Genomic DNA, 15294 nt, shown 5'->3' with positions numbered 1-15294 from the left:
GTACATTTTTCAGAATATTTTCTATGACTTGGTAGACCCCGACTGTAGGAGAGTTTTATTCCTTGTATTTTAAAGAACTAGTTGAAATATTTAATAATTGGTGAGTGAACATACAGAGCCACCAAGTTAGGAATTCTGGAAGAGCTTAGTAAAAGGCCCTATCCAAAAGACCAAAGATAAATAATTTTTAGATTTGTCTGTAGTAATGGATTGTAGAGTCTTTTTTAACAATGGTGTTTGTTGGCTTATGTTTCTTGTTAGTCTTTGTTCATGTAAAAGAGGTGAAATGCAGTACAGTTGCCAGTCATTTTAACCCATGCTGTTGTCATTGCAATGCTTAGTGGAAATGAGAAAGGACCTAAAAACATCCTGTGCCCCTTTCACACAGGCATGCATGCATTTACCTCTTCATGCTGAGACAGCAGGAGAGTCTTGCAAAGATGCATGGAACAGTTCAGAATGCAGTCTTTTGATCAGAACTGCTCAAAACCAAAACTGAGTGTGTCCAAACCAGGGATGCACTGGAGACAGTGGTTCCAGGAGTGTAGGAAGCCCCTGTGCTGTGTCAGCTGCCAGCCTAAACCCTCAAGTGGAGCAGCACTCCTTCTCTGACTGCTCCTGTGCAGCCAGCATGGCCAGACAAAGCCTTTGTCTATGAAACATCCTGAAATGTTTTGTAACTCAGCCTCTGAGTTTTTACTTTTACTCTGTTATTTTGCCAGTCTTACAATTTATAATATTGTGATTTTAATTTTTCTTTTGTATGCTACCTTTTTGTAACAAAGAAGTGTCTGGCATTTTTTCTTTATTGAATACATCTTTCCAAAAGTGTATTTATCCTCATTGCTATGCTGAGGTTTAGTGATTGTATATTTTTGCTCTCAGAATTTGTTATGGTAGTCAAATATTTTCTGTTTTTTCCAGTTGTGGTGTGATGAGTTAAAAGGGGTCCACAGTTTTTCCAGAAGTGATCCAATTTATAATTTTCCACAGCTGGCAATGGATGTGTCATATAGCTGTTCTGGCTGCTTTCTCCATTTCAATTATAGAGGGTTCCTATATTTCAATTTTATTTTAGTAGTTTCACTTTGTCTGCTATTTATCAGAATTTCTGTGCAAACTTTAACTGTTAGTGACATCTTTAAAGCACTGTAATTATATAATGCTTCAGTCCTTTAATATACCATGCAGATGTCATTTCTTACAGTTTTAGCAGGAAGAATGTATGATCCATGCTTTTACTACTAAAAAATGTTAGGCAGCAGAGGTCCACAGAGTCTGTCAAACACTGGCCTGAAATAAAGCAATTCTCACTCTGTTTAATTGGATTTTTTGTAAAACAGTCTTGGGGTGTAAGAGCATACTGTGTAATCTATACAGATATGTGACTTTTAGTTTTATATGAGATGTATCACAACAGTTTTAAAACTTGAGAGGGTGAGCAACTCTCTCCTTACCCACTGCCTCAATACACCTGGTCAGGTCACATGTTCATCAGATGAGTGTGTTACAGTATAATGTTCAGTATAATTCAACATCATACTTTAGCATTTAGTGCTTAGGATAAACAGCTCTTATACAAAATGGAAAACAGAGAAAGTAAATGGCATCATTGCTGTTACTGAGCCCTTTTGAGAGCACTGTGTCTTTCTCTGTCAGCTAGAGAGGAATGGAAGCTTGCAGGCATCCAGAGCACTGCTGTACCCTGAGGTTCTGAAGGGAATTCTGTAACTGATGGGACTTCTTTTTCTGACTGACAATTTTGTTATCAAACACAAATGGGAAAATATCCTCTTGATGTGGGAGAATACAATTGCTACTCTGACCTCTAGTCCCATGAATTTCATACTGCCTAGCCCTGAGTTAAATCCATTCTGCAGGTTATATTTAGGAACTTCTTTTTAAATGTGAATTAAAGTAACTATATGCTTTATAAAAAAGAGTTCAGAGTAAAACAAAAATAAATACTGGCTGAACACAGCTCAGATCTCTCTGTGTGCTGTACTGTGGTATATCCATATCTTAAGGTAACATTTAAATGAAAGCAAAGTTGATCTATCAGCAGTATAGTTTTGAGTGGACATTTGGTTGGGGAAAATGATTCCAGAAACACCATTTCTTTTAATGGGCCCTCCTTGTCTCTGATTTTTTTAGCCTTTAATAAACCTTTGAAAGCTTATTTCTGTATGCTGGCACTTTATGTAAGTGGTAAAAACCAGAAAAATTTTTTTTTAAGTACAGAATAAGAATTTCTTCTTGCCTTTCAAAGTCTCTGTTATACATGTATATGTTTACATCTACCTCTAAAGTGTAATTGCCATATTGTATACAGCATTTTAGTCAATACCAGGAAACAAAGCATGTTTCTTCATATAACCAAATATACATTGTACTCAGAATAGTAACTCTTCTAGAAAATAACTTTTAAATTATGTCAATTTTGTGAGCTGATCTTAAGCTTTTTTCCTGTCCCTTCACTTCTCTTTTCATCCTTCTAGATTTACATTTTTTATGGCACTCGGTCAAACGCTGAATTTGTGATCCACAGTGGTTTTTTCTTTGATAATAATTCACATGACAGAGTGAAAATAAAGCTTGGCGTGAGTAAAAGTGACAGGCTGTATGCTATGAAGGCAGAGGTCTTAGCTCGTGCTGGTATCCCAACGTAAGTAAAACACAATGCCATGGCTTTTTCAAAACATTTCCAAAGTCTAGAGTGTCCAGGAAAGCATATATGGAGCTCTTTTGTGATAATTTTCTTAGGTGTTATATTTCTCCTGTTTGTATAGGAAATTAAAGTTATTGTAATAATATTTACAGAAGTTCTCTGAACTGTATTATCATCTAATTTGAACCATATATAACGAGAAAAGCCTTTGCTTTAATAACCATTTGAACAAAAACAGAGCAAGGATTAATTTGAAGCAATCTGTGGCTTTACTTTCTTTCCTATCCCTTGTAGACATAGTACAATGCTCAGTATGTGAATCACAGCATTTTCCTTTAGTCATTTCAGTCCAGAGGGTACTATTAGGAGCAGCAGACATGAAACATTGCATTTTCATGAATTTATTATGAAAGCTGTGTAAAATAATTTTAAGTGTAAAATAGTAGAGATAATCATTCTTTTCAGATACAAGTTAGGGAAGCTTTTCTGTTTGAGCTAATGTTACCTAATATTTTTTAAGTTACTTTTGTAGCAGTACATTTGTTGTATACTTTATGGTCTTTTATGTTAAAATAAGTTAAAAGGTATGACAATTGGACTTGTATTTACTGTTGTTATTTGATTGTTTCTTTTATTAGTTCAAGTGTTTTTGCCTTGCACTCCACTGAGCCTGCAATCTCTGCCCAGCTTTTGGCTTTCCTTCGAGTGTTTTGTATGAGTGAAGGTAGGATATTTTATGAAGATAACCTAATTTATTTTTGTCTTGTTGGGGGGATTTTTGATTTTTTTTTTTTTTGTTAATGTAGGAATGGAATAGACATTTATATATATAAAACATTAAGATAGGTGATCAGAAAAGTTGAGGAGTTTCAGTTACAAAGAAATTTTTAAGCTACTGAGAAGCCCAATCTTTGGCCATGTCATCTGAGGGAATATTTCAGTAACTCTGAAAGTATGAGATGATACAATTTTTTTATTTCTTTTAATCTCCCAGACTCTTGTGAATGAGTGAGCTTTGGAGTTGGATCTCTAGTTCTTAAGTTTCAAAATAGTTTGCAGAACAAGATCCTGCAAGACCTAGGGGTTTACATGCTTAAAATCACAGCATTTTAGTCATCACCACTGGAATAATTTATGTATGAAACTGGAATATTCTATATGATAGAGGAAATATGGAAGAGACATTTCAAAGTTGAGTATTTTCAATATTTTAGTAATTTGTGAACTAAATATTCAATATTTTGGTAATTGGTAATTGGTAATTTCTGTATTTGCAGACTGTTTTTCTAGTGTTTCTCTTCTGTTACTTTTATTTGTGGGGCAAAATATGTGTACATTTAATAAATATCCACCTTATTTGTGCATGTGAAACTTCTCATTAAATGCTCATAATAGCTCCTTGTTGGTTAGATGCAGTTTTGAAGGTTATGGATGTGACAGTTTGTCATGACAGTGAGAGAACTCCCTTGCAGTAAGGAATACTGTGCAGATGATGTGGATTTTTTGTGCCAGCAGGAATACTGAAGTAGTTGAGTTTCTGCATGTGGTCTATTTGCTTTCTTTAATAAAAACAATGTAACTTAGTGTCATGCCTTTACTTCCTCTTGTCATCTATCTTTTAGAGTTTACTAAGAAATTAGAATATACTGGAACAGTTCAGTTGGAAGGGACTCTTCCATCTCTTACAATTGCCTCATACTTCTGGGAAGTAAATTCAAGGGAAGAAAATTTTAGGATGCTGATGAGGGAGTGAATTTTGACTTGGAGAGGAAAATATAGCTAGTGAATGCTTTAATTGCATTTCTTGGTATATGATTGTGCTCACTTTATTTATATGTCTTAAATAGTGTTTAAGAAAACTGTTTATTGAGAAACTACATGCAAGCTCTTGGTGAAGTTTGTCATAACAGCTTTGCAGTAGTCAAATTTATTAATTAAAACTCAAATGAAATTTGTGTAATATCAAGGAACTCATTAAATATTTTCTGCTCTTGAGTTTTGATGGATGTCTTTTCTGACCACCTGTAGGAAGCTTCTGCTACTGAAAAAGATTATCAAAACAATAGGAAAAAGAATTCCATTGCTATTTGCACGCTCTTTGGCCTGTTCCTTTTATTCTCAAAAAGTTCATTGCGCTCTTTACAAATTTACTCCCTTTAATTTATGAATGATTTTACAAAACATTCTGTTTCACTGACAGAGATTTATGCTGTGTATGAGAGGCTGTGATGTCTAAAGTATCTTCATTTCCAGGTGGAGAGAAAGCCCATTTGCTGCTGACCTGAAGATTTGCAGTTGTCTCTTTGAGGCAAATCCTAGAAAAAAAGCAGCATATCTGATAATTGTTATTTGAGGAGAGGGTTATTTTTTGCTAGCTGCTCAAAGATATACGATTGAAAATAAATCTTTCTGCAGTTTGTCAACTGACAAAGTGAATGATGAGATTGTTTTTTAACAGATTGGTTTTATACTTATTGCAGAAGAGCTGAAGGAGCACTTGATAGGTGAGCATGCGATTGGCAAAATCTTCACTCTGGGGAACTCTGACTTTCCTGTTAGCTGGGACAATGAAGTTAAACTTTGGACATTCCTGGAAGCCAGAGCATCCCTTCTTTTGAAAACCTATAAAACAACTGTGGAGGTAAAATTATCATTATGTGTAATTTAAAAGTCTGAGTTCTTCTGTGCATTGTAATTGTAGGAAAAGATATTTTGTCCTCCATCTTGTCTTTGCAAACTTCAACCTGAATGTTAGTACATAATTAATTCTGTACTTTTTTAAGTGTAGAAACAGTTTTGCATTATCTAAGGAAAATCAAATAAGATTGCAAAAAAGAAAATTTTGTTAATGTAATTTTGTTAATGTATTTTTCCTTTGATTTTCCAAGTAGAGACTACCTGCTTTTTTCTCTGCAAATAAGATGGAGAATCAGTTTCAACTTGTTGTCTGTTAGTTGCATTCTCCAGACTGCAAAGCAATGTGCATCTATTGCAAATGTATAAGTGCATCTACATGTTGCATGTATTTGTGAAGTAACCTGACTTTGCTTGTCATGCAGACTGATTTATGTGCAGAAATTTTGGGCTTTTTTATGATTTCATGACAAATTTCACTGGGACTCCTTGCAGACCCCCTCATGTCCATTTGGCTCTGCCTGGTGTCTCTCCTGCTCGGAGAAAGAGATGAGGTGAGGGGCTGTTTGGTTGTGTGAGGTGTCAGTAGCAGAGTTGCTTTTTCTTTCCCACCAGGTGGATAAGTCCTTCCTGGAGACCCATGACCTCACCCCACATGCGACAATGGCCATCAAACTGCGCTTGGGTGAGAAGGAGATCCTGGAGAAGGCGGTGAAGAGCGCCGCTGCCAGCAGAGAGTATTACAGCAAACAAATGGCAGACGGAGCTCCGCTGCCCAAGTATGACAAGGGCCACATTGCCTTGTTGGAGAACACTGTGGCAGACTCTAGACTCCCTATTGTCTTGAGAAACCTGGAAGATGTGGAAGAGCAAGGGGACTTAAAGATTGATGAAGCCATTGATGCTGAAGTCACAGAGAATGGGTTTGTAAATGGTGAAAACTCTTTATTTAATGGGACCAAATCAGAAAGTGAAAATCTTAGTAAAGAGAAAAGCAACAGAGGGACTGAAGATGCCAAAGAATCTTCTTCAGAAAGTACTGATGAGGTTAAAGAATAGTCCTAAAATTTTACTTTCTTGTGAAATTAAACTAGCTGAAGTTTATCAACAGTGCATTTATGTTGGTGTGTTCCTTTGTTAACATTTCTCTTTCTGCAGAGAAAAATGGTTTTGCTGCTTTATATAAAAATGAAATTTTAAGTTATTTAAAAGATTTAGCATCCCTTTTCAATTAAGATTGCCATCTTGCTTTCAGGCAAAAACCGGGGAAAGAGGTGCCTTTGGAAGATTTTGCAGCCCTTTGTTGAACCAAATGTATTTTCTTCCTGGGGAAGAATTAAGCTCTTCTATCTGCTGTGCGTTTGTTGTTCTGTCACTCTGACTACCGAAATTAAAAGCTTGCTCTGCCTCCTGCCAAGAAAAGCAGAAGGCAGGACTGACTCGGTATTCAGCATGAAGGTAGGGGAGCAATACAGCAGAAAACTGAATGAGAGGATGAGAAACTTGGGAGACTGGAGGAAAACCTGTTTAAAATCAGGTGTGCCAGTCCAGGAAAAGGTAAGGTGGCAACCTTATGATTGGTAGTTTTAAATGTCAATGAGAATCCAAATTGCATACACTTAAAGTGATCTCTGAAGATTTCAGTTTACTTTGTCTTTTGTTTACTGTATGAAATATCTTTCTTCTTCAGTCGGAGTTAGGCTGCTACAATACAACATTCATGAACTTTTAAAGGCTGACTACTTTTTATTTCCAGGCAGTTTTTATTTACAGTGTTGGTAGAGCTACTGGAGATTTTGCAAGCAGATAGGCCAAGCCACAGCTTTAAACTGATCAAAGTGAGGTCACTTCCCAGCTTCTTCAGGTTTTCACAATGAGCTAGAGATTTTCAAAGCTACACTTTTGACTAAACCATTATTAAAAGGAAAATATTAATAATGTTCTTGTCTGCTACTCCTTCATTTCTGTCTTGTTGAATGTAACATTGAATTCACATGGTTACCTGATCTTACTCAACTTTATCTTTTGGTTAAGATATTAATTGATCCTGCTTTCTCAAAGGAAATGGCAATCAGGTTTATGTATTTTTGGCCCAAGTCCAAACCACAGCCAAGTCTGCAGTGGTTTTTGCCATTTAGATTGTGTCTTCATCTGATGCACATTTCTTGCGATACTGCCACAACTTAAGCAGGTCTACTGTCACCAGCAGTTTTGGTCACTGTCATAGTCCATGTTTGAATTTCTGGGTGGAAACCATACAGTCCTAGCACTGTGCAATATCAGAGCAAGGGTAATTCCATGGCTTGACTTTGAAATTACCAGCCTATTAGGAGGAGAGGAGGGCAGAATATTTTTATTTTATGGATCAATTCAGAGGAGTATAAAGTGGTTTCAATCCATTCTCAATATTAAGGACTTTGTCTTTTACTTTTGTATCCTTAAGTTCATGATGATGGATAGAATGGAAAGCTTGGACAGTTGTTTAAAACTCAATAGAGGTTGCAAACTGCTCATCGAAGATCAGTTGCAGTAAATTGTCTTCTGGCACATTTGTAGTTTTTTTAGCCTTGCTTTTTTCATACTGCAACCTGGAACATGTGTTTTTGCATCAATCTTTGGTGCAATACACATTTAAATAGTGACCTTCTTTCAGGTTGTCATAGAAGTTCTGGTGTTCAGCTAGTATCAGTGTGGGGAAAATAGAAAAAATAGTTTTTTAAAACGTATTTCACTAAGAATGGCATGTTGCCATTGCACCTTGGATATTGCTTCATCACTAACAAGATGCTGGACCAGTATTTTTGTAACTATATGCTGCCTTTGGTAGAATGTCATGGAATTGTTGTCTTGACAATTTAAATGTCATACAAGAGTCATTACGTTTTGGTTTTTATTAGGACCAATACTCCACTTCTGTTTCTGCCACTTACATTGCACAACATTGTACTAGATACTATGATGCAATTCTGAAACTAGCCTTCCCTGAAAATTATAACTGTAATTCAGAATTTAAATGCTTTGATTCAATCTGATACACTGTATTTTGTTCCAGTATTTGCTAATATCTATGGCTTAGCAAAGCCTGTGGTCACCACAGGACAGAATGTGTGGGTTTTCTTGAATAAAATATAGTTCTACCATGTCTTCACTAGTGAGTGTAATATACAAACAAAACCTCTACCTGATACTGACTGCTGTATCTTTTGGGGTCTGTGGGGAGAGGAATATCTGTCCAGGTGTACAGATGAAGATTAAAGGACAAATAGCTGGGGAAAAAAAAAAAAAAGGATTCAATTAAAAGAAAGGAAAGTGTTCTACTGAGTGCATGGTCAAATTCTTACTCTTCATCTGTTAGTGTTATTTAGAAAAATATGTTACACACAATAAAAATAGTGAGTAATCTAATTTTGTAATTTGCATTTTTCCTCTATGCATATAATGGTTCCTTCAGAAGCACTAACCTAAAACTTAAGCTTTTGAAAACTGAGGTGAAAACAAAAAAAATTGGCACTGATGAGCCCTTATTACCATCTGTCATGAAAACAGACCTTTCAAAGCATTTTAAAGTTAACTTTCTTCATAATGTTTGGTTAAGAGGCTGTTCACACTAATCCCAGGCTAAATGCCAAATCTTGCTTCTGTTTAGCTATCTAAAGTATTCCTGTAAGAAAGACATCACTTGCATTTCTCGGACTGTTCTCCAAAAGCAAAACAGGGGAAAAAAAGCCTTTTGAATTTTACATGAACCTACCTACTGATGAATCATTTCCCTAACAACCTGTAACTAGTTTGGGTCCGTGCCACGAGGTGATGTCCATATTTCCCTCTTGATAAAGTCAAATATACAAAATTGAGCAACAACTGCCAGCCTGAAAAATGTTTTTAAAGTGTAAATGCAACTGTAGCTTAAGTGCTGTCATGAGTGAAGGAGAAATGAGAGCCTTCTGGCTGGGGAGGTGGGATGGTTTTTGTTCTTGGCTAGAATATTTATTCTTTGCCTCAGACATTATTATAAGGTGGCACGTACAGAAAATCTGTGCAGCCCAACAGTAGATGCCTTCTTGAGGCTGATTTGCCTTTAGGGAGAAATGATCATCATGGAGTCCTGAAACTCGCATGATTCAATGGTATTCTGGAAGATTTAGTTTACAAAATCTCCTCTAGTTCACATGTTTGAAACCAGTATGCAGTATCTACTGCTGCCCCTTCTCTCTCCCTCCCTAGTTGTATAGAAAGGCATGTGAAGTAATTATGAAACATTTGAAGTATTTCAATCAGACAAAAGAAAGGTGCTCCCAAAATCTTCTTTTCTGATTTTATGTAATGAAACTCAGTCCAGGTATTTCTTATACTCTGTTCCAAACAGGAGTTTTCAGTAAAAATATTGCCCTCCCAAATTTATCTGATGAAGCATACCCATCCCTTTTCCTCTAGAAGATTTTTAACTGATCCTTGTTGAAGTCAGATATGACCACATGATTTTCACGTAATTACCATCTATATTTAATAGTTTCTATCGAGTTTCCTTCTTTGCATGCACTGCATGCTGTGCAAAGTACAGCACATAAATTGGTGACTCATGGTTAGGAGAGCTTTCTTAGCATTTCCTGGGTTCTACATCTATTTCCTAACAAATGCCACAAGTTTGGAAACCATGTGGACGATTTTTCAGTCAAAATTAAAAAAAAAAAAACTCTCAGTCCATAATTAAGAAAAAAGCAAACCACAAATGGTCCTGGGGTTTGGATCTGGTGTAATTTGTAATCATGGAAGATTAAGCTAGGTAGGGGAGGAAGCTGAGGAGGTGTCCTTTCCTAAGTGGAAAAGAGGAGCTGGACAAGTGATCAACAGCTGGTTTGTCTAGCTACCAGTTTGTCTCCTGCCAGGGAGGCAGGGGTTGCTGTTCTGAAGAACAGGAAGTTCAGGAATTATTTCAGTGCATGTTCAAAATCATCTCAAATTAGTTCTGTAATTACTGTGAAATTTCACAATTAGGCAAGGCCTTCACTATGGATCACAAACACATATGGATCACAAACAGTTGCGTTGAACTGGCAGTGAAGAGCAGATGTGAATGGCTGCTGACACCGAGACTTGACTTTGTTTCTTCAGAAAGGTGCTTAAAATCTGTGGGAGTATAGGGGATAGAATCTTACTCGTGAGTAATACTGGTTTCAGAACTGAGTTGCCATTACTTAAGCACAGATTCAAACACCATCAGAAGTAGATAATTGAACTTAAACAGTGGTATTTTATGTAAGTTTGCTGTTTTTAAAAAATGGGCTAACTTGCCAGCCCTGAGTGCACAAGTCAGTTGTCCTTTGAATAGGATTAACAGGGGCCAAAAGCAAATTTCTCTGTAACATCCCATGCATGGCAAACACCAAGAGTAGCTTCATTCCAACTTGTATCCTTGTTTCACTTACACATGGTTCTGACCAGGTTCCCTCTTGCTTTGTGTTCAGCTGGGGCAACCTGCCTGTGCCCTAGATGCTTTTCTATCTCTGGAGAAGTGTGGGCTGTCCTCTTGGCCAGTTCAGCAGTGCTTGACATGGTGCTGTGGAAGTCAGTAGATTTCCTGTTGTACTGCTACCTTGGACCCATGCAAATGGAGCATTTATTTCTTTCTTTTAGCTTTCTTTTTGCAAATGCTCTTTGATTTAAATATGCTGCAGTTTGTTGTCGAATTCACAGAAGTTGCCTGTTCCTCCTGTGTAAGGCTGAATTTTGGAAACTGTGTAGGTGTCCTGCATCCAGCAACTGCTTTATGATATGGGTTTAAGGGAAATTCCATTCCCTTTGCTGTATTCCACACTGGTTCACTGCTTTCAGTAATGTTAATACCTCAGCCAAGGCTCCTAATTTCAGCACTACTAAGTGGGCTTGTACACAGATTTGTGCTACAAAGGTATGAATAATGTGCTTTAAAACTGAATCTCCATGCTGAAACAGGCATGCACAAACAGCCTTCTATGAACTGCAAAGGAATTTTTAGATTGCCTTGAATATCTATAAGTCCCACTGCCTTGCAGCAATTAATTCAAGTGATTGGATGCTAGAAATGGTTTATTATAATTGCACACAGGTAGTAATTTATTAGGGTGGCTGTTTCTTTTGGCATATGTCAAGAAGGTCAGAGTTTAGGCTTTTTTGGACATTAACCTAGTCTTCTGAAACTCTGAAGTTCCACTTTTTGGTCATTAATTTTGTACATGCTGAGATTGTGACAATTAACCCACTTAATAAAGGTCAAGTTTCAATTTTTTCCAATTTCTGGAACACTTAACTTTATTCCTTCTTGAAAATGGGCAGATACAGAATGATAAATAGTTATTAAATGAGAACGAAGATGTAGTTCTGCTGTCAAGATACTATTGAATGGTTAGTAACAAAAGGACCAGAGCTGCTATGGATTTGAAATAAAAGGAGTAGCACAGATCAAACTATAGGTAAATAAAATAGAAAAGTGTACATCATAGTGAGTGTTTAAAGTCATTTCTACATGCATCCCTGTTGACTGACTCTACCTAAGCTTCTAAATTATGCAAATCCATAATTTGTCCCTTTAATTTTTTCCAGGTACACATGTGATTTTTTCCACAGCTGTAAAACAGCATCAAACCACAGCTAAAAGGCATAAACAAGCAAAGTGAGTAAGGAAGTGGTGGTGGTGTTTTCAGGTGACCAAAACCTAGTTATACTGCATTCCTTAATAATTCCTGGATGAAAGGAGCCACAAGATTAGGTAAAAAGAAGCCCTTGGTTCTGTCTAGTGGCATCAATTCCTAAAGGGTACATTGGCATGTTGTGTCTCTTAAGCTATCACTTAAAAATTCTGAAAAGTATCTATCAAAAAGCATATTTATTACTTTTAAATTGTATCATCCATTGAAGAAATGTATGCAGACAAATCAGAAGTAGTCATTTGCTGTGTTAATAAAATCACTGTACCTTTAGTAGTTTGTCAGCACTGAGTGATGTTTGAAAATCTGTTTTTCACTTTCAGTTTTGAAGTTTTTATGTATTGACTAAGAAAGTGAGTCCTCCTGGAATATTACAGCAGCAGTTTATAGGTCGATGGTAAACACTTCAATGCAGGAATGACACACAAATCTTTCAAATGATAAGGTGTGGAGTGAAAATAATAGTTTCCTGTATAATTTTTTTCATTAAGTAGTGCAAGTACTACTACCCAAACCTAAGAAATGGTGATATAATTTTCACAAATTCTCAGTCCTGTGCTGCTGAACAGGCTCACTTCAAGTACAGGGATACAAACTGTCCAGCACCATTAACATGTGCACAACATTCATATTCGAATGTCATCGCTCAGGATTAGATGAAATTATTTCCCCCTGGAAACAGAGCGTGTCTTTTGTTTTAAAAATGCAACACAGTTTGGCATGATGTGGTTTATTTTTCACAGGAGAGGTCTAGCTGCTGCCTCAAAAACTCTTGCCTTGTCCCCAGAGGTTTTTACACATGCACACACACTCTTGAGGTACTCCCTGCCCTTTCTCCCTTTGAGAGGTGTTGTTAACCTGTGCTAATGCTGTCTAAACGCTCACTAGCTGGTAGCAATACTTGTGGGACAGATGATTTAGAGCCACTTGATTCAAAACATTCTCAGCTAAAGCTAAGTAATCATTTCAAGTGATCAAATATCATCTGCTGTGAGAAGCAAATACACAGCACAATGGTAGTTATCGAGCTTACTCTGAGCAAAGCATATTAATCTTTTCTTCAGATTTTACTTTTGGGAGTAGTGATATCCTCTGACAGGACAATTCAGTTATCTTCAGCTGAGTTTTCAGAAGCAGCAGCATTTTTCCTCACCAAAATTAGGTTCAACAGGTAGAATTTCAGCCTAAAATGATGTGCAGTCTTGAGGTAGACCTCTCCTGCTTTGCAGCAAGAGAAATTAGCTAGTATTTTCCTTCTCTTTATTAAGAAAGCTATTTTTGTCATCCATATTGGGCAACTGTATAAAAATAGGCAAGTTTTGTATCTTGGCAGGATTAAATGAGAAGTATGTATGTCTTTTTTTCATATCCTTGAATATCAAAGCAAGACAAGCCTATTTAGGAAGTAGAATTTTATTGCTTAACATATATTTGCATCCCGCAGTGAAGACATTCACTTTCATGGCACGTTTTCTCCCAATGGTTTCTAAATGCCTTGCAGCACTCACAAAGCTGAATTTTTGCAGTATTTTTCTGAGATGAAGAAGCATTATTATGTTTTCTGACATGAAGAAGGGGCTGCAATAGGGTGGCAGAGCCTGAATCTCTAGTTCTGGTCACAAGAGCGGGTTACGTTTCTAAGTTCATCTGAAACAGTTTTGTGAACAAACTACACGATTGTTTCTAGAAAGAGGAAAAGAGATGTGCCTGGTACTTGTTTAGAACAAATGTTTACTAAAATAAGCAGTTCCTCTTTATGAACAGAAGATCATTAATTGTTGGGATTTTTTCTCCCTAGCTATGGACTGAGGGAAGAAAGTATTGCTGTGACAGCAGTGCTAAGCCTCCCCCAAGGACAGACTGGGATCCACAGGTGTAATTTTACCTGTTCTGGTCTGGCATCTTCCTGAGCTTGGTCAGTGGTGGCAAATGCAAATAAACTGTTAACTTGGAAAACACTCAGAAACATCCCATTTCCAAGAAGACACAGAGTCAAATACAGACAATGAACTCAAGGTGAAGTCTCCAAATGAGAGAACCTCTAAAGACTAAGGTAATGGCTAGTTGTGATAAAGATATATGAAGTAAGAAAAGGTATTTAGGGAAAGGCATAGCTGGTTGGCTTACTGACAAAAATGTTCTCTTAGGGGTGTGTTAGTCTAAACTGCACAAATCTGCAGGAAATGGTGAGATTTAGCATATCCTCATATAAAAAACTGAAAACATTTGATCTGTCAAAACATCCTATTTTGATATTTCAAGGCTGATTTGTTAAAGAAAAAAACAACAACAGGGCAGTGACATGATCTCTGCATTTCCCTACATGTTGTTTAAGCATTTCATATGTTACTTATGTGTCAAATGTTAAGAATTTGTTGGTCATCTTCAAATCTAGCAAAATTGTGGAAAGCTCAGAGATTGCTGAATCCCATTAATATCACCAGTCAGATAGGGCCCTGCTTTAGGGACAAACCTTCTTCATTAGCTAATATGTTGCTAGCAGAAAATGCATGTGGAGACAGGCCAAAACACAGTTCATGGTCAGTCATGAGAGTCAGAAGAAATCTATGCCTTGTTCATAAAAGCAACTTAAAATTTAAACCCTGCTTTGTGTTTGAAATGACCTTTGAAGAGTATAAGCTTGTATGATTCTATGACTTCAACCCTTTTCTTTGAAATCTTGAAGTCAAAGATTTGAAGAGCTCAATATCTTAACAGCTTTTTGTCCTCTGGTGCAAGTGGTCAAGAACGCATTTTGCTGCAAATTGAAGAACAACCTTGAAGCTGAATTGTGAAGTTGCTGTTTGGTCCAGCTGCAATCCCATTCATCCTCCTTTACGGAGGAGAACCAGATTCTGAAAGGCAGAGAGCATCAGACTGACCCAACAAAATATAGTTAACCACTGACACTTCATGCTATGGCAAACAAAACAAGAAACCTACCACTCCGGAGGAGTCTGAAAAGGCTAAGCATTGGCCTCAATGCTTCAGATTTCTGTAAAAGGAAATAGGCAAAATTAGGATGACAATTGGCCCTCAGTTCTAAGATTGCAAGCAGATTTGAATTGAGGGGGAAAGGTAGAAACTTATTCCATGGGCAAATAATTATGTGGTTGTCTAAGGAGCAAGGTTTTTGCATTGCTTTTGATGCTTTTTCTATGCATAACAGAATGAAAGTTCAGTGGTTTGGGCTGGATTTCCTACATTCCTCAAAAGACCAGTCAGACCAAGTCTGATAACAGACTCATCAGTTTGACAATATGGAGCTTGAGGAAATGTGCATAAGTTTCCCTCCTATTTTATTTTATT

General features: G+C 36.9%; 1 protein-coding gene across 2 annotated transcripts in view; it reads left to right on the top strand.

Moving 5' to 3' along the window:
• SETD3 (SET domain containing 3, actin N3(tau)-histidine methyltransferase) overlaps positions 1–9488 on the top strand; it is a 62918-nt gene extending 53430 nt beyond the window's left edge. For both annotated transcript variants that reach the window (XM_058806491.1, XM_058806492.1), the window contains exons 10-13: positions 2499–2665; positions 3307–3392; positions 5149–5309; positions 5918–9488. In XM_058806491.1, the coding sequence (XP_058662474.1) occupies positions 2499–2665; positions 3307–3392; positions 5149–5309; positions 5918–6361 (858 nt within the window). In that variant the 3' untranslated portion in view covers positions 6362–9488. The remainder of the gene's footprint in view (positions 1–2498; positions 2666–3306; positions 3393–5148; positions 5310–5917) is intronic.
• Positions 9489–15294: the final 5806 nt, after the last annotated feature.

Source organism: Ammospiza caudacuta, chromosome 6, assembly GCF_027887145.1.
Source record: "Ammospiza caudacuta isolate bAmmCau1 chromosome 6, bAmmCau1.pri, whole genome shotgun sequence".
Taxonomy (NCBI): Eukaryota; Metazoa; Chordata; class Aves; order Passeriformes; family Passerellidae; genus Ammospiza; species Ammospiza caudacuta.
Note: the sequence above shows the minus strand (reverse complement) of the source record. Positions and strands in the feature narration are given on the sequence as shown.